The sequence below is a fragment of the Lactuca serriola genome, chromosome 4 (assembly GCF_051521515.1).
Source record: "Lactuca serriola cultivar US96UC23 chromosome 4, Lser_US96UC23_V15, whole genome shotgun sequence".
NCBI classification, from domain to species: Eukaryota; Viridiplantae; Streptophyta; class Magnoliopsida; order Asterales; family Asteraceae; genus Lactuca; species Lactuca serriola.
This window is the reverse complement of record NC_136411.1, coordinates 52,216,645-52,240,949: the sequence shown is the minus strand read 5'-3', so window position 1 is coordinate 52,240,949 and position 24,305 is coordinate 52,216,645. Positions and strand designations below refer to the sequence as shown.

Genomic DNA, 24,305 nt, shown 5'->3' with positions numbered 1-24,305 from the left:
CTGACAAGGGGATAACTCACAATTTTTCGGCCCCTTATACACCACAACAAAATGGGATTGTTGAAAGACGAAACCGCTCTTTATGTGAGGCAGCCAGATCCATGCTCAGTTTCGCTTCTCTTCCGTTATATTTTTGGGCTGATGTTGTTGCAACCACATGCTACACTCAGAATCGGTCCTTGCTAAACAAGAGATTCTCAATTACTCCATATGAGATCTTAAACAACCGGAAGCCAAATGTCAAATTTTTCCACATATTCGGTTCAAGGTGCTTTATTTTCAATTCTAAAGAGAACTGAAATAAGTTTGATGTCAAAGCCGATGAGGGAATCTTTCTAGGTTGTTCACTAACATCAAAAGCATACAGAGTGTTGAATAAACGCTCCAAACGAATTGAAGAAACCTACTATGTCACCTTTAACGATAATTACATGAAGAAAGTTCAAAGAAGTGAAAGTGACTTAAGAGAAATTTTTCTAGAATTTGGACAAGTCTCGGTTCCAATAGCCAACCTATTTGAAGAGTACATGCGGCTGTTTGATGAACCAGAGAAAACGGCACACTCAGAAGCGAAAGCAGCAGACAACAAAATTAATAATCTCAAGAAGATTATAGATGAAGCTGCCAAAGAGATGGAAAGTGAACCTCCTAAAGCTAAGGGTGATCCACCATCTACTGACTCAAAGTTTCAAGGGGAGAGTTCAACTGCATTAAAAACAAACGAAGTATCTTTCGAGGGGGAGAATCGCACTCCCACAGAGGATGCAAACTTTGATGCTGCCATAGATTACACTTCGCCAGTCGAGGGGGAGAAAGAGAATACAACTAACGAAGGTGATGATGATCAATCAGAATTTGAAGTAGAAGTGAACGCTGAATTAGACCCGGCATATGATCCAAATTATCCTCCGTTAGTAAAATGGACCAAGGACCATCCCAAAGCACATATTATTGGTGAAGCTTTAGAAAAAGTTCTTACTCGTTCTCAATTGAAAGCGAAACAAACTGCATTATTCTCTAAAGTTGAATTTTGTATGTTTAATTCGTTTGTTTCCAAGATTGAACCAAAAACTGTAAATGTTGCACTTGATCATTCAGATTGGGTCCAAGAAATGCAAGATGAACTTCATGAGTTCGAACGCAACCGAGTTTGGAGGCTAATTCCCAGATGCTTCTATGGTTGGGTTGAAGTGGGTCTTCAGAAATAAGTTGGACAAGGAAGGGAATGTCATTCGCAACAAGGCTCGGCTCGTGGTCAAAGGTTATTTCCAAGAGGAAGGAATAGACTATGAGGAAAACTTCGCTCCTTTAGCTAGGTTGGAATCAGTTAGAATCTTCTTGGCATATGTTACTCATAAAAACTTCGAAGTTTTCCAAATAGATGTCAAATGTGCCTTTTTGAATGGAGAATTGGAAGAAACTGTTTATGTTGAGCAACCACCTGGTTTGTGAACGAGAAATTCCCTGATCATTTCTATGTGCTGGATAAAGCAGTCTATGGATTAAAGCAAGCACTGAGAGCCTGGTATGAAACTTTAACTCACTTCTTAAAAATGTCAAAATTTAAACTAGGTTCGGTTGATCCAACCTTCTTTCGAAAGAAAGAAGGCGAACATCTTATGATAGTTCAGATTTATGTTGATGATATCATCTTCGGCTCTACGAATCCTAGATTAACAACTGAATTCAGGAAGTTGATGGAGACTAAATTTGAAATGAGCGCAATGGGTTCAATTAATTTTTTCCTTGGTTTAAATATTAGACAGGGACCAGAAGGTATATTTATCAACCAGGAGGCCTACAAAAAGAACTTAATGATGAAATTCGGTATGACGGGTGACTCAAAAGTGAAGGTTCCTATGGCATTTGGAACTAAGTTAACACCATCTCTGGAAAAACCTGTTGTCGACATAACACTATATCGTCAAATGATAGGGTCCCTTATGTATCTAACAGCTAGTAGACCGGATATTATGTTTTCTGTTTGTTATTGTGCTAGGTTTCAAGCTAATACAAGAGAACCTCACATGGTGGAAGTGAAGAATATATTCCGTTACCTGAAGCGAACCTCATCTCTCGGTCTCTGGTATCCTGCAAGATCTGGATTCTTCATTCAATCTTTTTCTGATGCTGATCTTGGAGGATGTGCTCTAGATCAAAAGAGCACTACAGGTGGATGCCAATTTCTTGATGGAAAACTTGTTAGCTGGTAGTCCAAAAAGCAAACTTGTGTGTCACTTTCAACAGCCGAAGCTGAGTATATAGCTGCAACATCCTACACTTCTCAAGTTATATGGATTCAAAGTCAACTGAGAGATTACAGACTGGTTATGAAGAAGATTCCTCTCTATTGTGACTCAGAAAGTGCAATAAGGATTTGTCACAATCCAGTGCAACACTCAAAAACTAAGCACATTGCACTTAGATATCATTTCATCAATGATCACGTAGAAGATGGGAACGTGGAAGTACATTTTGTTCGATCCTCTGATCAACTGGCTGACATATTCACTAAGGCCTTACCTGAAGCAAGTTTCAATAGAATTTTACAAGGCCTGGGAATGATGGAAGCAGAGTCGGTACCAAATCCTCAAATCTTGCACTAAAATTTTAAACAGGCGAAATGGAGCGACCCCTCGGTCTATTTCGGCTCATTAATTTTCGGGAACCAAAATGAACTGACCGCTCGGTCTATTTCGGCTCTGGAATTTTAAGGAACCGAAATGAACCGAACGCTCGGTCTATTTCGCTTCACTCAATTAAGATAAGGTTTCGGTTGTATATTCTGTATACTCTTTTCTTTTAACCTCTTTCTGTTTTTATTCTTTTTCAGAAAAATTAAAAATTCCAAAAATATTTTCTCTTTCTATTTTTCTTATTTTTCAGAAAACTTCAAAAATCCATTTTTTTTTGTTTTGTCTGCGAATCATCCATAGACATTGTGGTGATGTTTGATCAATAACCTATATAAGATCAGACTTGTAATTTATCGTTAGAGTGAGATGGACAATTAATGAGATACGCCAATATGGAATGACGGCTCAATTAATATCAATCAATGCGGAAAAACTCTAATAATTTCTTCAACAGAAGAGATGTGTATGAATTACACAGCCTCCTGCTCTGATACCAATTGATGAGAATTAATCTCTAGATCGTTTAGATCTTTCACAGGTATATTGATTAAGAACAAACAATTCAATCACAATAATAATAAGAACACAATATGGAGTCAATGTAAAGCTTATGATTCAAATATAGTCACGCCTCAGCAGAGCTTGATGAAGAACTTCCACTGTAGAGGCGAGCTAGGGTTTACAATACTTTGATAAGAGAAAATTATAAAAGCGTTACTTACTAAGGATGCATGCATGTACCTTAAATACTAAAACCCTAGAGTAAAACAATGCACGGTTGGACAGGCCCAAACCGGATACCAAAACTGGGCTAAGAACCAAGCACATGACGCAACACTATAAGCCCAAAAAAACCCAATCTTTCAAAAGCCAATGTGTCGCCAAGCAAATCCACAACTGTAAAGAAAACAAATCTTTCAAAATCCACAAATAAAAAATTTTGTGGAAAGTCAAATCTCTCATTGATGAAACAACAATTTCGAAGGTTACAATAGTTTTCAACGCTCCAGGATTCAAAGGTTCAAAGAAGACTGTTTGCAACTCTCTAGTCATTGAATATGACTACTGGATATATGAAAAGACATTAACCTTTGGTCTGTTTCCAAAGAACTCAAAATGTACCACCAGGAAACAGAAAGTTGTTCCTAAGTTACAATCAAAGTCCAAAGCACGTGCCTATGTCCCAAAGTCTAATTCAGGGCCTAAAAACTCCATCATTCACTAATTTTGTAGGCACTTTGTGCTTCAGAGCAAGAAACAATATGGCATATCGATAGTGCTTGCTCCATGCACATGACGGGCCAGAAAGACTTTCTGCGAGATCTAAATCTTTCTCCAAACACTGGTTACATGACATATGGCAAGAACTCCAACTCTCAAATTAGTGGTTACGGAATTCTCACCAATGGAAAATTCTCGTTCTCAAATGTGGCGTATGTAGCTGATCTGAAACATAACTTGATAAGTGTAGCTCAGCTCACTGATTCAAATCGACATGTGAAATTTTGTAAAAAGTACAGCTATGTAAAGACTGAAGACCAGAAAGAGTGTTTAATCAAGTCGCTTCGCAACAAGAACATGTACCCACTCGACATCAACATGATTGTTGGCAAACTGCAACTCTGCCTTCTCTCCAAAGTTGTTCCTGATGTCAGTTGGTTATGGCACCGAACGCTCGCTCATTTGAACTTTTGGTACATGAATGATCTCGTATCCGGAGAAATGGTGAGAGGCTTACCTCTTCTTAAACTCAAAAATGATCATTTGTGTGCTACTTGTGAGTGTGGTAAGCAATCGAAGAAGGGTCACCCTGTTATCATCGAAAAATCCATTTCAAAACCATTGGAGCTTCTACACATTGATCTTTGTGGACCATCCACTATAGTAAGTCTTCATAATAAGAAATGCATTCTTGTGATTGTTGATGACTTTACAAGGTTCATTTGGGTCTTCTTCCTAAGGCTGAAATCTGAAACAACCTCAGAGCTCATCAATTTTATCAAAGGAATAGAAGTTGTTATCAAACATCCAGTTAGGAGAATATGAAGTGACAATGGATCGGAATCCACTAATTCCACCACTGACAAATTCTTTATCGATAAAGGAATTGACCACAACTTCTCAGCTCCTTATACTCCACAACAGAACAGTGTAGTCAAAATACGTAATAGAACTCTCGTTGAAGCTGCTCGATCCATGCTAAACTTCGCAAATCTACCACTCTACCTCTGGGCTGAAGCTGTATCAACTGCCTGTTTCACTCAAAATCGGAGTATCATCAATCGACGCCTCAACATGACATCGTACGAAGCAGTGAATGGTCGGAAGCCAACAATCTTGTTTATTCATGTTTTCGGATGCAGATGCTTCATCAAGAACAACCGTGATTAGCTTACCAAGTTCCAACCTAAAGATGATGTAGCCATCTTCCTTGGGTACTCAAAATCAAAAGCTTACATAGTTCTTAACCAGAGAACTTGTGTTCTGGAAGACAGATTTGATGTTACTTTCGATGACAACTACATTCAGAATTCTGGCCCAACCTATATTACAACTCACATTATGGAGTCCGATGCTCCACCGCCAGGATATCCAAACTCGCAAACATTTCTTGAAGTTGATTTTGAAACTCTCTTTGGATCTTCTGAAACAGCCCTTGATTTGGAATCTCGAACAAGGCCAATCCCCACTCCTATCTTTCCCTCAGAAGTTTTTGTCTCGTAAAACGTCTCCAGTCCGATCCCAAGCCTCCCTCCATTGATTCCGAACCTTTTCAACCTTCTCAGGTTGAGGGGTAGAATGTTCATCCCTCTTTTGAATCAAATGTGGATGGCTTCCAAGATGCAGCTGCTAATTTCGATGACTCCAATCCTATCAACATTGATGAAAATGAAAATTTCTTTGAGTTCCCTTCTGATGATGATGTCAACCTCTCCGGTTTAGAAGTTTAGGGGGAGCGTCATCCTCATATTCAAATCATTTAGGAGGAGAAAATCAATCCCACTGTTGATATCGGATCGACTGCTGCACAAGAACTCCTAAGGTTACACATCTGGACAAAGGATCATCCTCCGAACCAAGTAATCAGAAACCCTAATGCTTGTACAAACTCGTTCTACTATAAATATCCAAAATGAAGGCCATTTCTCAGCATTTATATCCATGGTTGAACCCAAATCCATCAAGGAAGAATTAGAGCATGCTGACTGGATTACAGCCATGCAAGAAGAATTGGCAGAATTTGACCGAAATGAAGTATGGACTCTCGTGCCTCCTCCTCAGAATCATCCCATTTTCGGAACGAGGTGGGTATTTCGCAATAAGCTAGATGACGCAGGAGTTATTATTCGAAATAAACCAAGATTGGTGGAGAAAGGGTTTACACAGATTGAATGGCTCGACTACGATGAGACCTTTGCTCCTGTTGCACGTCTTGAAGCCATCAGAATCTTTCTTGCTTGTGCTGCTCAAAAAGGCTTCAAAATTTATCAAATGGATGTTAAGAGTGCTTTTCTTAATGGTGAACTCAACAGTGAAGTATATCTTTAACAGCCCCCCGGTTTTGTTAATCTCTCCTCACCAACTTACTGTTACAAACTCCGGAAGGCAATGTACGGACTCAAGCAAGCTCCTCGGGCATGGTACGAGACTCTCACTGATTTTCTCAAGCGCTCCGATTTCCAAAGAGGAATTCTAGATCCTACCATGTTCCGAAGATCAAATGGAAAGCATCTCATGTTGGTTGAAATTTATGTGGATGACATAATTTTTGGATTTACGAATTCATCTATGGTTGCTGACTTTGTTAAACTAATGATCAATAGATTCCAAATGAGCATGAATCGGGAGTTAAGCTTCTTTCTTGGCCTCTAAGTCAAACAGACTAACAGAGGAATCTTCATTCACCAACAGAAGTACATTTTGGAACTCCTCAAGAAATACTCAATGGACACTTGTGCCTCAGCCAAGGTACCAATGGGCTTCGAACACAAGATCTTTGCCGACCCTTCAGTTGTTTCAGTTGATGAAAAGAAATACCGAGGAATGATTTGATCTTTGCTCGATCTCACAGCAAGTCGTCCGGATATCATTTTTTCCAGATGTTTGTGTGCCAGATTTCAAGTCAATCCAAAGATGTCTCATCTCTTAGCTGTGAAACAAATTTTGCGATGCCTCAAAGTTACAAAGAGTCTCGCAATCTAGTACCCAACAAACGAAAGCTTCCTACTTCAAGCCTATCTAGATCCAAACTATAATGGTCTTTAACTTGATAGAAAAAGCACTTCAGGTGACTGTCAGTTCTTAGGTGGTCGTTTGGTCAGTTGGTCATCCAAGAAACAGAACTGCATTGCACTCTCTACAACCGAAGCCGAATACATTGCTGCTGCTAGCTGTACATCTCAGATTCTGGAGATGAAATCTCAACTCTTGGATTATGGTTACTGCTTTCAACGCATTCCTATCTATTGTAATTCTCAAAGTGCGATTGCGATTTCTCACAATCCAATTCAGCACTCAATGACAAAGCACATTGATATAAGGTACCATTTTATAAAAGATCATGTTCTAAATGGTAACATTGAACTCATTTTTGTTCCATTTGAAGATGAGATTGATGATGTCTTTACTAAGGCATTAGACGAAACCAAATTCAATGGTTTTCTGAACAAGATGGGTATGATGATGCCAAATCCTCATTTATTTCAAGAGACTTGTTCTCTTTGATAGAAGTATTTGAAAGAAAATTAGTTCCAATCTTAAAAACCTTTTTTTATCTCGAAACTACTTTTTCTTGCAATACATAGGATCATTTTACTTGCCTTTATTTATGACCATCACTTGACTTTTAAGCTATATAGTTCATCCTGATTATTTGTTGTTCAAAGTCCACATAGTCATAGTTCTTAAATTTTCATCTCGGAATATACTTCATAATGGCATCCTGGAATTCCATTCCGGAAAGGTATAGGATTCTGCACTTCGAAATTTCAAAATTCACTCCGGAACTTTTCTCAAATCTTACTTCGGAATGCTTTACAAATCTTGTTCCGGAAATTTCTTCAAATCCATTCCGGAAGTTCTTGAAAATCATTATTTCAAATTTTTTACTCCCGAATCATAATTTTTTTCCAGAATCGCAACCAATTTTTGACTCTGGAGTCGAATTTTCTTTACATGAAACTTCCCATTCCGGACCATTTTTCAAAACAACCATGTTCTGAAGCACAACTCTTTATCCTATGGATCTTACATTGTCCAGAACCACTCATCCGGAATTCCAAAGGTTTATAAGGCGAAACGTTTTATGCTGAAACGGTTACTTTGTAAGGATCCTTATCCAATCTTCCTTGATTTTCGTGCCACGATTGCACATCTCCAAAAGTAACCATCCAATCGTAGTTTGGGTTTTCTATTTCTAACTGAAAACAACCCTAAATTTTCCTTCCCAAGTCCAATCAACCCCCAAAAAGCCGTTTATTATTCAATGCACCCCGGTTCGAATTCGGACCCTCATCATTACCATTCTTAACCCGACCCATTTCCCTTACCTATATATACCCATTGAAACTAAGTTTACCTCTTTACGCGCCCAAACCTTCCAAAACCTTGGTTTCTCTCTTTATTCATCTTATTCTTCAAGCACTCATCCGTCAGCAACAATGGTTTCCCAATCTTCACAGAAAAATGCACCAACTGCCTCCACTTCCAAGAAGTCGATTGCAAAGAAGAAACGCTCGAAGGGATCATCGTCATCAACATTGCCTGAACCCTTTCTCAAGGATACCACACAGTTATTCTCACTAAACCCTATGGATTACGATGAATCCATTAGAGTTATGATCGAGTTCATACCCAACCATCCGATCTCCATCCCTCTCACTAAAGTCCCTGAACCACCTCTTCCACTTCATCATCTCTACGGGGATTTCACAAGAATCAAAGAAGAAGACTGTGTACCAGAAACCAAAATCATTGGCGATAGAATTGTTCCAATCTACAAATCCACTTTCTTAAAGGCAATCGGTGTTAAAGAAAACCCCATTGGCTTCACTGTTCAAGAACCAACTGCCGAAGAATTCCTATTGTTCTTGAATCACATTGGGTACAACCAGGACTACAAGGCAAAAGACTTCAAGAAATCAGTCGTTTCTGGACTCTGGACCGTGCTGATGCATCTGATCATTCGAGGATTATATTGTAAGCACGGAGGTACGGATACACTTAGCAAGGACTGGATGTATGTGGTTTACAGCATCTATTCCGGAAGTGATAATGCGGTTGACCTTCCGGAGGTACTATGGCAAGACTTCTGCAAGTTTGCCATCAAAAGAAAGTAGAATGAGATCTCCAGCCCTAGATTCTGGGATCTAACTCTTCAGCAACTCTTCAAAGATCTTTCTGAACCTCTCCCTTGTGCTGCGATTCCTCCGGATGTATGTATTTCTTTCAAGACTGTTAAATCCTATAGAACTCTGGACCAATCTTCTTTTGCTCCTATCCGGAGGTTACCTCAACATATGTTGGACATTATTCCTTCCGATTCTCTTCACTTGAAAAAACATTTGGAGACTTCGACTGTGTTCGACCCAACACAGTCTGCCTAAGTCCCCATTGAGCCCATTTCGGAAGTGGTCAAGCCAACATCTTCCGGACCAACGAAGTTGAAGAAGTCTGCCAAGTGGAAAACTTCCCCCACTAAGTCAAAGCCACAAAAGAGACCCAAAGTCGGCTCTTCCTCTCCACAGGAAGATGCTCATGACATTCAGGCTGACTCTAGCTGTCCAAACACCCCTCCTGCCCACCCAACTGAGGTACCCCTCAATGTTTCAATATCACAAGCACACACACGGGGAGTCTCCACATAATCCACCCTCACCATCTCAAAAAGGTGATGCCGATGTTGATGATAGTTCATTGCACCCCCTCGAAAAACCCACGTCCTACTTTTAATATCCCACTTGTTTCTACACGCACACACTTTGGAACCCTTGTTCCGGACCCTAAGCATTCTGAAGCTGGAGTAGTCCCTCCGACTTCGAATGCCTCAACTGGTCTGATACCCGGAAAGGGTACAAGACAACCAGGAGTTAATGATCATTTGTGGAAAGATTATGTGAATAGGGCACACTCCAGGCATCCAGAGCTCACTAAATCACAAGTGGAATCAACTCTCATTTCCATGAAGAAGAGAGTCATACAAAGTAACATGCCCTACGTCACTCCTACTGATAAGCTGGTTGATCTCAAATTCACATCTGAAGAAACTACAAAGCCTCCTCCTCAAGCTTCCACTCCTCCAGCTTCGGACGATGAGATTTCAGAAGAAGTGCTGCTAACCACCGATGTTGCTAATGTTGTTGATGCCCCCATGGTTTCTTCAGTTCAACTCCACTTGAAGCCATCCTCTTCAAAGCCAACATTTGATTTCGGATCCTCCTCCTCTACTCATCATGAATCCAAATCAACACCCAAGCTTCATGATGATGTTGCCACTCATCCTTCTACGAATCCCAAGCCTCACAAGGAAAAGCCTCAGCATTCAAATTCCGACACCGGATCCATAGTCGGTGATTATATCGATCCATTTGATCTCCTTGAGATTCACACAAATGTGTCTGATACCATGAAGAATGTCTCATCAATGGAATCTTCTGTAACAGAGCTCAACACCAAATTGGATCAAAAGGTTTCCAGACTGGATTCCAAGCTCGATGCTATCCTTCAGTCACTATCGAATCAGTCCGGACCTTCCATTGCGGAAATAGAAGCTTAGTTAGATCAACTCATTTCTCTCCGGCTCAAGCACTCCATCGAAGAAATTGAGGCCAAGTATGATGCCTCCGTTGAACACTACCTGGAAACAATCACCACCATGCTAAAGGTCCATGATGACTTGGTGTCTGCTACCAACGAACTTATTCAGCATACCCTATGTTCACCATGAGAAGCAAATTTAAAGGCTGGAGAAGTAAATCAAGAAGAAGGACGAGATGAATCTCATACTTCAACAAGTCCTCATCAAAAAACTTCGATCCACTTGGAACATCGTTGACATTCCAAATCGAAATTTTGATGAGATGTTAGCCATTCTTGGCCATCTATTCGATCATCTCGCTGCTCAAGCTCCCACTTCCGAAGCATACAATGCACTCACTCATCAAATCAGTATGGGCCTTCAGAAGGTATTGTCCAAGTTTGAAGATTTGAAGGACTCTTCATTACTTGCACCGGTTGCGAAAACCACTGATGCAAGAGGGGGAGAAGGTCCCAGCCAACCATGGAAGCATGCCTCAGTTTTTCAACTCCGAGATGAAGATCTGGATTTCGATGATGAAGTTCACATTGTTTCCGGACTTCTAGGAAACAAATTTGATGATGAAGAAGACAGTAATGAAGAGAAGTGTGTCACAAAAGGAGTTCTTGGTCTCGAGGCTATGAAGAAGCTTTTTCCAAAGGAGATGACAGAGGAAGAAAAGAGGATATGGTCTGCAGTCTCTTGGCCATCCTCTTTACCTAACATTCTATAAAGGGCTATTCAAATGGCCAAAGCCAAATCACTTCTCACACCTCAAGCTTTCCGAGCCACTCCTTTAATGCTTCCACCTATTTCGGCTCCAAAGATTACGGCTATATACCAGGGTTCTCCATTTCAGATCCCTGATGACATTCTGGAAGATCCTCTTCCAAACCCTACTTAGGAATATGTTATGGATGAGAATATGCAATTCATCATGGCTGCATTAAAAAGAGACAAAGGCAAATCACCAATGACAGCCGAACAACAAGCCTTCCACTCCGGACATCCTCTAAAGCAAAAACAAGAATGGTCTCAGGAGGAAATCAACAAGGCACTAGAGGACAGCATCCGGATCCAAGCTCTCAAGGATAATCCTAATCCGATGCATGGAGTATATCCTCTATGCCATGAAGGCATTCTCCGTGATCATGAAATCGTTCCCTTCATGTATTACGATGTTCCCACCAATGACTCCGAACAGCTCGATCTTCCTCTCTTTCCATATAGCAAATACTACATCAAGTTTGCTCCTCTTCACCCCAATGACAATTCGGAAGTGATCCTCCGGACTGAACGTGAAAGGCTTGAAACATTCTACTTCAAGAATGTTCAACCTCTAAAGGAAGTATGGATGAGGAAAAGAATTAACAAAGTCCATGGATTTGCAAGTAAAATCCTAGTGAAGTTCGAACTCAACTACCCATTATTTCGATTTCACGTCTTCCGGAACAAACCAACTTACCGGACTATCACTGATGCGGATTTCCCTTCGGTGAATCCGAATGACATTCTTACTTTGGCTGCTCACTTCCGAGGAATGCAAAACAATGATATCAGCATGGATGCTTACTATGCTGCTCTAAGCTTCCTCAAGGACTTTGTCACGGAGGTTTGCAGATGCGACTATGAGCTAGCCCACCTATACGGAACTGAAGACTTTGCTGCGAAAATCAACTTTGTTCTTCCGGAAGCTGAATTGCTTGAAGATGGTCCAATCGATGACCCGGTTCTAGGGTTTGTCTACACAACCAGGAAGACAAACAAGAAGGACTTTTTCCATGTCCTTGACATACACCTAGTTCCGACCAAAGCCCTTCGAAAGTTCATTTCTCGTGCATCCAAGTCAAAAGCTCCGGAACAGGTCAAAGCAAAGTGTGTAAGTCAACTGGCCTAGTACATTAAACTCGGAGAATGGTTGTTCAGATCCTACACCTTCATCAAGGACAAAGCCAACTAGCTGACTGGATTGCTAAGTTCACTTAGGGGGGAGATTGTTGGAACCTGAAAGCAAACCTCTAGCAATCCTAAGTCTAAATGATAATTCCGGAGTTAACATGAGTTCCGAAGTGAAGAGTAGTCCAGAAGCTGTCTGGACTTGGAGAGAAGAAGATGAGAAGTTCAAAAGTGAAGACATTCCAGAATGGACATTATGTCCGGAATGTGTGTTGATCCGGAGAAGTTGTTTTATCTCTTTATGTATTAGTTACTTTTGTCTTTTTGCATGAATAGACATTTCATAGGACTTAGTATGTTTGTCAACTTGGACAATCAAAACGTAAGAATTATTCCTTTTATCTAGTCCTATGTATGTTTATTGGTTTGTACCATGTTTCACTCACTCCTATTTAAATGAGCTTTCAATGCGATGTTAATATATAGATGGATCATTCACTCACCTTTAGCATTTACTAAATTATTCCAACTCTCTTTCAAACATTATTCTTGTTCTTCATTTTTTAACTTTACTTTGATCATTTATTCTCATTCCCCATTTATTACTTGATCATTTGTTGAATATGTATTAGCTTAGACTTGACTGGTCGATCTAGGATTGACTAAAACATTTATTAGCAAGTAAAAATTGATCTTAAGCATTCACTCAAGGTTTGAGTTTTCAAACCTTGTCCCTGCGCATCAAATCTATTTTGTCCTCTCAGGACTTGACCACTTTATAACCCTCTTGATTTCTGGTCATAATCAACAATCTCCTTAGGAGTGGCAATTTCTTTTTTGATTTCTGGAACTTGAGTAGTGAGAACATACTTTTTGTTTTCGTAGAAATGCATCATCTTCAAATTCCTCATCATGTCCATGTAGTTTGGACCGTCACGCTTTTCCTTAGTAAGGATCGATAATAGAGTGAAGTTGTGGTTTCATGGAGGAGGAAGAGGAGGAGGAGGAGGAGGAGGAAGTTCACCACTTGGAGACATTGCTTTGAAAATAAAGACAAAATTTTATTTAGTTGATTTGATCCTTGATATTTTAACCCAAATTAATATTCAAGGATAGGAAAAAATTAAGAAATTCGAAATTAAGAAAAGGGATGTCATAATCTAATCACGAATTCATTTAAGTTAGGTAATGCATTTTACCAATTTCAATCTATATTAAATTCCTAGATCATTTAAGATTCGTTGAATCTTATCAATGGCATGTTTAATCTCGATTATGCTATAACTAGGATGTTGAGGATCACAAACAAGATGTGAATAACGATGCAACCCGCTTGACAACCACAATGTCTTTTATCATCTCAGATTAACATGCAGGCAAACCACTCACGCTCTATTTATTAATGATAATTAGTGAGTTGTGCCCTCATTTCAAATTTATAGTCCCTAATTAGTGTGTTGGTTAACCACACATGCTCTACTAACAACTCATAAAAATTGATGTGGTTTTTCATGGATTCACATACACTTTCACATTTTTTTTACTAAAGTAACTAGAGTGGGAAATTTTTTAAAAGGTTCTATTACTTCATAACATTATACTTTTAATGAGTGTTATTTCCTATTGAAACCGTTCTGCTAATGACCATCCACCACACAGGAGAGTGGTGGGTGAGAATAGACACCCATTCAACAATCATTTTATAGGTCCCTTTCTTATACCCTCTTTCTAGAATGTCTTCATGAATTAGGCATACTAGAGATTCAACTGACTCATGATATACATATAGTATTAAACTTTTAATATATATATATATATATATATATATATATAAGTATAAGAGTGTATTTTAAACATTTAAAATAAAGTTTAGAAATTTGCATGATTTCAAAATTAATATTGTTCATTTAATTAATTAAATCATGAGAATAATTCAAAGATTCAAGATATTAGGAGATCAGATTATGTAACGACCCGTCCCCGGTATGATGATTCCATAGTATTTAATTAGAAGTTTGCAAGAGGGACTCGGCGAGTTCATAGCCTGACTCGCCGAGTAGGGACGGGATTTCGAGCACGTGTTAGTCGGCGACTCAGCGAGTCCATATTCGGGACTCGGCGAGTCTGCCTGCCTGGGAGAAACCCTAAATCCCCGAGTTGCTCACTATTTAATCCACCTTATAGCCCCCAATCTCGCCTCCTTCACCCTCAGAAAGCTGTGAGAAAACCCTAATCCATCCTTGAGTGATCTAAGTGTTCTTGTGTTAAATTTTGAAGGCTTGAAGAAGGAGAAGAAGAAAGGAGCAAGGAGAAGAGGTGTAGAGCAAAGATCCAAGGGCAAATCAGAGTTCTTTGAGGTATTCTTCGGATTCCCTCCTGTTTTATGCTTTTAACCTCCATTAGAACTCTTCTAGATCTAGTTTGATGCTTCTCTCAAGCCTTATGATTGTATGGATGCCCTATTATGTCGAGATATCCTTAGATCTGTTCATTTAGGAGTTGTAGAGCCCAGATCTATTGCCTTTTTGAAGTTATCTTGCATGAAAACCCTAGATCTAGCCTTTATTATGCTTTTTGAGCCATTTTAGCTTCATGGATGCATATGGGCACGTAAAGATAGAATCTTTACGTGCTAATCGAGTTAAGGGAGTCCAGATCTATTAGTTTTATACACTGGATTCAAGCAGAATCGAGTTTTGAGTTGCTGCATGCAAGCGACTCGGCGAGTCGGAAGAACGACTCGGCGAGTCGAGTCGCGAGTCCCCGTTTTTCCCCTTTTGAGTGATGACGAGTGGAAGCCTGTGAGTAGTAGAGTGGACTCATTGAGTCGGAGAGTAGACTCAGTAATGGAGGGACTCGGTGATTTGTTCATACAACTCGGCAAGTCCAAGGCAATCTTCTTAAGCTCAAGAACAACTCGTCGAGTTGTTCATATGACTCGGCGAGTCGGATGAAGATTGTCTGAGTTCTGGGATAGAGAGAGTACTCGTCGAGTCGATGCCATACTCGACGAGTAGCCACGAGTGGGATTGTGAAATGAGATTAGAGACTCGGCGAGTTGGTGGCCCAACTCGGCGAGTCAGGTCAACTGTGGGTTGACTTTGACCGGGAGAGTTGACTTTGACCAAGGGTAAAAGAGTCATTTTACCCCAGTGCAGTGTTTAGTATTTGATTGAGTGTGTTTATGGCCTTGTAGCCGGGGAGATACCGGAGCAGCAGCAGTTAGCTTCCAGAGCCATTCACACAGCAGCCAGTTCACGAGGTGAGTTTCCTTCCAGTAGTAACGGGTCTAAGGCCACAATGCCGGCCCGTTTAGCTAGCAGTCAGCTTCGGACCCCGATCCGATGTAGTAGTTAGTATGTTTGATGCCTTCGTGGTTCAGACAGTATATGTGTTTATGCCAGTTGATATGGTTATGCTATGTTCAGTCAGCTTCGGACTTCGGTCCGATGTAGGGGACAGAGGTCCAGTCAGCTTCGGACTCCGGTCCGATGTAGGGGATGTAGGTCCCAGTCAGCTTCGGACTTCGGTCCGATGTCTCAGTCAGCTTCGGACTTCGGTCCGATGTCCTAGTCAGCTTCGGACTCGGTTCGATGTAGGGGACGAAGATCCCAGTCAGCTTCGGACTTCGGTCCGATGTTCCAGTCAGCTTCGGACTCCGGTCCGATGTAGGGGGCAAGGCCCCGGTTAGCCGGACTTCGGTCCGATGCAGTGGGCAAGGCCCAGTATGTGCTTTATATGTTTGTGTGGTATGTGGTAGTTTGGGGGAGCTCACTAAGCTTCGTGCTTACAGTTTCAGTTTTGGTTTCAGGTACTTCCGCAAGCAGAGGGAAGGGCTCGGGATGATGGCATCGCACACACCACAGCCACAGTTTTTATCATGGGAGTTGATCAGTTATCTTATATATGTTTTGATACAGTCATGACACCGTTTTCTCATTTGTATTTTAGTATGGTTTTGAGATTTGCAACGCATGGTTTTATTATGATATACTCCGTTTTATGATTATGGTTATATTAAAAATGAAATTTTCGGGCCGTATTTTTGGGTCGTTTCAAGTTGGTATCAGAGCCCTGGTTTGAGGGATTCGGATACACCTCCGGGTGCATCTGAACTCAAACTAAGGGAAAGATAAAAAGATTTTCAAAAAGAAAAATGTTTTCGAATGAGATTTTGAAAAGCACTTAGAAAGAAAAGAATTTTTTTTAAACAAGATAAGGGTGTGGTGCATGTGATCAGCCGAGCTCAAGTAAGTACTCCCAAATTACCAATACAAGTTTTATTATTATGATTAATTGTTTCAGCTTCAGTAGAACAGCATGCTAGTATAGGACTAAGGATCTAGGAGGAAGCCTTATGAGCCTGCTTTATGTGTTACAGCTTTATGAGAATTGCATGCTAGTATTGGGTAAACAGCAGTAGGATAGCCTGTTTAGGTTATGCCTGGTAGCGCGAGCTTAGCATTGTATGCTAGAGTAGCTTCTCGTTATGAGAATAGTTTTGCCTGAGTATGTTTCCCTTATCCGAATGCTGCTTGCTTTGTGCTTTGTGGGACTCTGAGTGGTGGGAGTTAGCCATTAGGTGAATACGCCACATCACATGTGATCAGGGTTGAATAATCTCAGAGTGCTGGATTTGGCCCTATTGCGCAGCTCTTGTCTGAGTCCAACCGTTGTAGGGACGAGTCTTTTACTCGAAGGATTATCTGAGCCTCATTATATGTGATGGTATTCAGGTGGTGGCTAATCAGCATTACAAGGAGGCCTTCGGCAGCTGAGGACTGGTGTGAGTGGAGTCAGCGATTTCCCTAGGGCAAGCCTAGGATGAGAGTAGCAGAGATCAGTAGTAGTAGAAGTGACTTGGTGGAGTCAAGGCGGTTCTTGAGGAAAGTACGGATAGATGTGGAAGGTAGTATGGGCCCGTACTACTGAAAGCAGAGGATCCGTACTCGAATCAAGGAAGGCCGAGACAAGACCAGGAAGCTAGTAGTAGTATCAATGATCCCTTGAGATAATTCAGTTTTCTGATTTTGCTATGATGTGTTTCAGTATGGTGGTTTTACGTCCGAGGACAGCAGCCGACAGTGGAGGTGCCGGGGAGGGATCAGGAACAGGCTCGGGAAACGAGCACATGGATGAGCAGACCAGAGAGTTTCTTTCTTCAGAGATTACTCGTATCATTTTAGAGCAGACTCCTGTGATCTTCGGTTCGATCAAGGAGGGGATCCTAGATTTGATGGATGAGAGATTGGGCACCTTCCGTGCCGAGGTGGCGGCCATGATGGGGTCGCGCACACTTACTTTCAGGGAGTTCAGGGCATGTGGAGCTCCAGACTATCATGGGGCACGGGACCCTATAGCGAGTACTAGATGGTTGGCGGATGTGTCCAACGCATTCCGCACTAGCAGGTGTCCCGAGGGGGACAAGGTCAGATTGGCGTCCTGTCTTCTGAAGGACAGGGCACGGGATTGGTGGGAGGAGGTCGGACATACTATGGGAGATGATGCAGCATTGGATGCCATGACCTGGGCTGATTTCTCTACCAGGTTCAGGGCTGAGTTTGCACCAGTTATTGAGGTGCAACAGTTAGCTAGAGAGTTTCAGGACCTCACCCAGACAACAGAGACCGTGGTGGAGATCACCGCCAAGTTCAGGGAGAGGGCTCTTCTTGTTCCTCAGTATGCAGCCGATGAGGAGATGAAGAAGGCCCGTTATCATGAGATGTTGCGGAGCGATATCCGCCAGTTTGTGAGCCGGTCCAGCTGTAAAACGCTGGACGACATGATTGCTAGGGCTCAAGAGAGGGAGATTGATCTCGAGATGGAGAAGAAGAGGAAACCGGAGGCGGTTTCGGGTTCAGGCAGTTCGGGCAAAAAGCCCAAGGTTTCTGATCACAGGTCCAGGTCCCAGCCGAGCCACAGTCGATGTGGCAGGTGTGGGAAGATGCACGATGGGGTGTGCAAGGCAGGGAGTTCCGGCTGCTTCAAGTGCGGTCGGACTGGACATTTGAGCAGGGATTGTACGACCCCTGCTACTGTTGTTGCAGCATCAGATCTGATTTGCTTTCAGTGCAATCAGAGGGGACACAAAAAGTCCCAGTGTCCGAGTTTAGCTGCAGTAGGGAAGGTGGTTGCACCTGCCCCTGCTACTTTGAGGATTACAGATGGCCGGCAGGGCCGAGCTGAGGCGCCAGTGGCGAAGAGTAGAGCGTTTCAGATGACAGTAGAGGAGGCGCGAGCGACTCCTGATGTGGTGACGGGTATGTATCTTCCCTTCATCTCTTTATTTTATTGATTGATTATTTCTTATGATTGTATGTTTTATATAGGGTCGTTCTCTGTGAACGGCATTTCTGCTATGGTATTATTCGATTCGGGGTCTACCCGATCATTCGTATCGCTTGCGCTTAGCAAGAGATTTAGCAGAGCTCCAGGGGAGCTGGATTGTCCATTAGAGGTTGAGATAGCAGATGACAGGACCGTGAGGGCCGGCAGAGTGCATAGAGGGTGTTCCCTTAAGTTGTTTGATGAGCAGTTCTCAGTGGACCTAGTTCCTATTCCCCTGCGAGGGAATAAGGTTATTGTGGGCATGGATTGGCTAAGCCCCAATGGGGCGGTGATTGATTGTGAGCTTCAGCTAGTGAGGGTCCGCACTCCCAGTGGGGGACAGTTAGTGATTCAGGGCGAGAGGCCCCAGCGCGGACCGACCTTTTGTTCCGCCGCAAGGGCGAGGCGCTACTTTCAGCAGGGTTGCGCTGGTTATGTAGCTTATGTCTTGGATGCCCGGGAGAAGGGCAAGACGACAGTTGATGATGTTCTGATAGTGCGAGACTTCCCGGATGTATTTCCCGAGGATTTACCGGGGATACCTCCTGAGAGGCAGGTTGAGTTTGGGATCGACCTGATTCCTGGTGCAGCTCCGATAGCCAAGGCACCGTATCGGCTAGCTCCCCCTGAGATGCAGGAGTTGTCTACGCAGCTGCAGGAGCTGCTAGACAAGGGTTTCATCCGGCCGAGCAGTTCTCCTTGGGGAGCACCTATCCTGTTTGTGAGGAAGAAGGATGGGTCGCATCGTATGTGTATAGATTATCGGGAGTTGAATAAGGTGACGGTGAAGAACCGTTACCCACTTCCGAGGATAGATGATTTGTTTGACCAGCTTCAGGGAGCGTCTTGGTTCTCCAAGATCGATCTACGCTCCGGGTATCATCAGATGCGGGTTAGGGATGAGGATGTGCAGAAGACTGCTTTTAGGACCAGGTATGGTCATTATGAGTTTGTGGTGATGCCATTTGGGCTCACCAATGCCCCAGCCGCGTTCATGGATCTCATGAACCGCGTGTGCAGGCCGATGCTGGATCGATCAGTGATAGTATTCATAGATGATATCTTGGTATATTCCAAGATGCAGGAGCAGCACGAGGAGCACCTGAGGGAGGTGCTGGAAGTTTTGAGGAGGGAGAGACTTTTCGTAAAGTTCTCCAAGTGTGAGTTCTGGTTGCGCGAGGTGCAGTTCCTTGGTCACCTCGTCAATCAGAAGGGTATTCTGGTGGATCCGGCCAAGATAGAGGCCGTGATGCAGTAGGAGGTCCCGAAGTCTCCATCTGAGATTCGGAGCTTCCTAGGGTTGGCAGGGTATTACCGGAGATTCATTCAGGATTTCTCCAAGATAGCAGTGCCGCTCACCCGACTGACCAAGAAGTCGGTGGTATTTCGTTGGGGGCCTGAGCAGCAGGCAGCGTTCGAGACCCTCAGACAGAGGTTGTGCGAGGCTCCGATCCTTACCTTGCCAGAGGGAGTAGAGGACTTCGTAGTCTACTGTGATGCCTCAATCACAAGTATGGGAGCAGTGTTGATGCAGCGAGGTCATGTGATAGCTTACGCCTCGAGACAGTTGAAGCCTCACGAAGCTAACTATCCTACCCATGATTTAGAGCTGGGGGCGGTTGTGTTTGCCCTCAAAATTTGGAGGCATTATCTTTATGGGGTCCGTTGTACTATCTACACGGATCACAAGAGTTTGAGGTACCTTATGGATCAGCCGAGTCTGAACATGAGGCAGAGGAGGTGGTTAGATGTGCTGAAGGATTATGATTGTGAGATCCTTTACCATCCAGGGAAGGCCAACGTGGTGGCCGATGCCCTAAGCCGCAAAGTGTCGGCAACCCCTATCAGAGATTGGAACGGATCAGGGAGGCTCAGGTCGAGGGCCTCAAGGAGGAGAGGCAGAAGTGTGAGAGGATAGTGGGTCGAGCATCTTCGTTTGATTATGACAGTCGGGGATTGCTGACACTTCATGGGAGAGTGTGGGTACCGTACTGGGGAGGAGTACGACAGGTGTTGATGGATGAGGCTCATAAGTCTCGATTTTCTATCCACCCAGGGGCGACGAAGATGTATAGAGATCTTCGACCCGATTATTGGTGGCCCTGCATGAAGCGGGATGTCGCTTGGTATGTTAAAAGGTGCCTGACCTGCAGGAAGGTCAAGGCGGAGCACCAGAGGCCTCACGGCAAGATGCAGCCGTTAGACATTCCCGTGTGGAAATGGGAGGACATCACCATGGATTTTGTCACCAAGCTTCCCAGGACCGCACGATGAGTGGATTCGATATGGGTAGTAGTGGATCGGTTGACGAAGAGTGCTCATTTTATCCCGATCCAGGAGAGTATATCGGCAGAAAAGTTAGCCGATATCTATGTGCGCGAGATCGTGGCACGTCATGGAGTGCCGGTATCGGTGGTGTCAGACCGAGATGTCCGTTTTACATCCAGATTCTGGAAGCGGTTTCACGACGAGATGGGTACTCGTCTTCATTTCAGCACTGCTTTCCACCCTCAGACGGACGGGCAGAGTGAGAGGACGATTCAGACTCTCGAGGACATGCTCAGGGAATGTGTTCTAGACTTCGGTGGCAGTTGGGATACGTACCTTCCGTTAGCGGAATTTTCGTATAACAACAGTTATCATGCGAGCATTGATCGACCTCCCTTTGAGATGCTTTATGGGAGGAAGTGCAGGACCCCGATTTGTTGGGGCGAGGTAGGTCAGCGAGTCATTGGAAGCACAGAGGTGGTGCTCAAGACGGCCGAGTTGATCCTGCAGGTCCGTAGTAGACTGCAGACTGCGCAGAGTCGGCAGAAGAGTTACGCAGATAAGAGGCGTTCAGACTTGGAGTTCCGGGTGGGTGATATGGTCCTTCTAAAGGTCTCACCTTGGAAGGGTGTTATCAGGTTCCGGAAGAGGGGCAAGTTGGGTCCCAGGTTTATTGGTCCTTTCAGGGTTTTGGCCCGGGTGGGTCGGGTTGCTTATCGGTTGGATCTTCCTGAGGAGCTTAGTCAGATCCACAACACTTTCCATGTATCTCAGTTGAGGAAGTGTTTGGTGGATGAGTCAGCAGTCGTTCCCCTAGAGGATATTCAGGTTGATAGCAGCCTGAATTATATTGAGAGACCGGTCGCGATTCTGGACCGGAAGACAAAGACCTTGAGGAACAAGGAAATTCAGTTAGTGAAAGTGCAGTGGCAGCACCGGAAGGGGTCTGAATGGACGTGGGAGGCTGAGGAGGAGATGAGAGAGCACTATCCGGAGATATTTGCAGATTCATCCGTAGCAGACTTCGAGGACGAAGTCTGAGCCAAGTGGGGGAGAATTGTAACGACCCGTCCCCGGTATGATGATTCCATAGTATTTAATTAGAAGTTTGCAAGAGGGACTCGGCGAGTTCATAGCCTGACTCGCCGAGTAGGGACGGGATTTCGAGCACGTGTTATTCGGCGACTCGGCGAGTCCATATTCGGGACTCGGCGAGTCTGCCTGCCTGGGAGAAACCCTAAATCCCCGGGTTGCTCACTATTTAATCCACCTTATAGCCCCCAATCTCGCCTCCTTCACCCTCATAAAGCTGTGAGAAAACCCTAATCCATCCTTGAGTGATCTAAGTGTTCTTGTGTTAAATTTTGAAGGCTTGAAGAAGGAGAAGAAGAAAGGAGCAAGGAGAAGAGGTGTAGAGCAAAGATCCAAGGGCAAATCAGAGTTCTTTGAGGTATTCTTCGGATTCCCTCCTGTTTTATGCTTTTAACCTCCATTAGAACTCTTCTAGATCTAGTTTGATGCTTCTCTCAAGCCTTATGATTGTATGGATGCCCTATTATGTCGAGATATCCTTAGATCTGTTCATTTAGGAGTTGTAGAGCCCAGATCTATTGCCTTTTTGAAGTTATCTTGCATGAAAACCCTAGATCTAGCCTTTATTATGCTTTTTGAGCCATTTTAGCTTCATGGATGCATATGGTCACGTAAAGATAGAATCTTTACGTGCTAATCGAGTTAAGGGAGTCCAGATCTATTAGTTTTATACACTGGATTCAAGCAGAATCGAGTTTTGAGTTGCTGCATGCAAGCGACTCGGCGAGTCGGAAGAACGACTCGGCGAGTCGAGTCGCGAGTCCCCGTTTTTCCCCTTTTGAGTGATGACGAGTGGAAGCCTGTGAGTAGTAGAGTGGACTCATTGAGTCGGAGAGTAGACTCAGTAATGGAGGGACTCGGTGAGTTGTTCATACAACTCGGCGAGTCCAAGGCAATCTTCTTAAGCTCAAGAACAACTCGTCGAGTTGTTCATATGACTCGGCGAGTCGGATGAAGATTGTCTGAGTTCTGGGATAGAGAGAGTACTCGTCGAGTCGATGCCATACTCGACGAGTAGCCACGAGTGGGATTGTGAAATGAGATTAGAGACTCGGCGAGTTGGTGGCCCAACTCGGCGAGTCAGGTCAACTGTGGGTTGACTTTGACCGGGAGAGTTGACTTTGACCAAGGGTAAAAGAGTCATTTTACCCCAGTGCAGTGTTTAGTATTTGATTGAGTGTGTTTATGGCCTTGTAGCCGGGGAGATACCGGAGCAGCAGCAGTTAGCTTCCAGAGCCATTCACACAGCAGCCAGTTCACGAGGTGAGTTTCCTTCCAGTAGTAACGGGTCTAAGGCCACAATGCCGGCCCGTTTAGCTAGCAGTCAGCTTCGGACCCCGATCCGATGTAGTAGTTAGTATGTTTGATGCCTTCGTGGTTCAGACAGGATATGTGTTTATGCCAGTTGATATGGTTATGCTATGTTCAGTCAGCTTCGGACTTCGGTCCGATGTAGGGGACAGAGGTCCAGTCAGCTTCGGACTTCGGTCCGATGTAGGGGACGTAGGTCCCAGTCAGCTTCGGACTTCGGTCCGATGTCTCAGTCAGCTTCGGACTTCAGTCCGATGTCCTAGTCAGCTTCGGACTCGGTTCGATGTAGGGGACGAAGATCCCAGTCAGCTTCGGACTTCGGTCCGATGTTCCAGTCAGCTTCGGACTCCGGTCCGATGTAGGGGGCAAGGCCCCGGTTAGCCGGACTTCGGTCCGATGCAGTGGGCAAGGCCCAGTATGTGCTTTATATGTTTGTGTGGTATGTGGTAGTTTGGGGGAGCTCACTAAGCTTCGTGCTTACAGTTTCAGTTTTGGTTTCAGGTACTTCCGCAAGCAGAGGGAAGGGCTCGGGATGATGGCATCGCACACACCACAGCCACAGTTTTTATCCTGGGAGTTGATCAGTTATCTTATATATGTTTTGATACAGTCATGACACCGTTTTCTCATTTGTATTTTAGTATGGTTTTGAGATTTGCAACGCATGGTTTCATTATGATATACTCCGTTTTATGATTATGGTTATATTAAAAATGAAATTTTCGGGTCGTATTTTTGGGTCGTTTCAGATTACCAAATTAAATATTTAGATTTTATCCAAAACAATATCTGTTAATGTAATTATCCTAATCAAAATCCCAATTATCCATAAAATTTTGTTGAACATGAGGTCCCCCATGACGTGGCAGATGAATCTCCACGTCGTGGCAGGATAAGAAAAAACATGGATCAGACATTGACCATGATGTGGCAGAAGATCCCACGACATGGTGACGAAACAGAATGACGATTCTGCAATC

At 43.4% G+C, this 24,305-nt stretch overlaps 2 protein-coding genes across 2 annotated transcripts; both read left to right on the top strand.

The window, feature by feature from the left end:
* Window positions 1-431: 431 nt before the first annotated feature.
* Window positions 432-1,208, top strand: LOC145098370 (uncharacterized). Its single transcript, XM_079036001.1, has 2 exons — window positions 432-981; window positions 1,099-1,208. The coding sequence occupies exons 1-2, from the start codon at window positions 432-434 to the stop codon at window positions 1,206-1,208; spliced, it is 660 nt and encodes a 219-aa protein (XP_078892127.1).
* A 2,721-nt stretch (window positions 1,209-3,929) lies between these two features.
* On the top strand, window positions 3,930-5,027 carry LOC145098369 (uncharacterized). The gene is made up of 2 exons (XM_079036000.1): window positions 3,930-4,422; window positions 4,741-5,027. The coding sequence occupies exons 1-2, from the start codon at window positions 3,930-3,932 to the stop codon at window positions 5,025-5,027; spliced, it is 780 nt and encodes a 259-aa protein (XP_078892126.1).
* The last annotated feature ends 19,278 nt before the right edge of the window (window positions 5,028-24,305 follow it).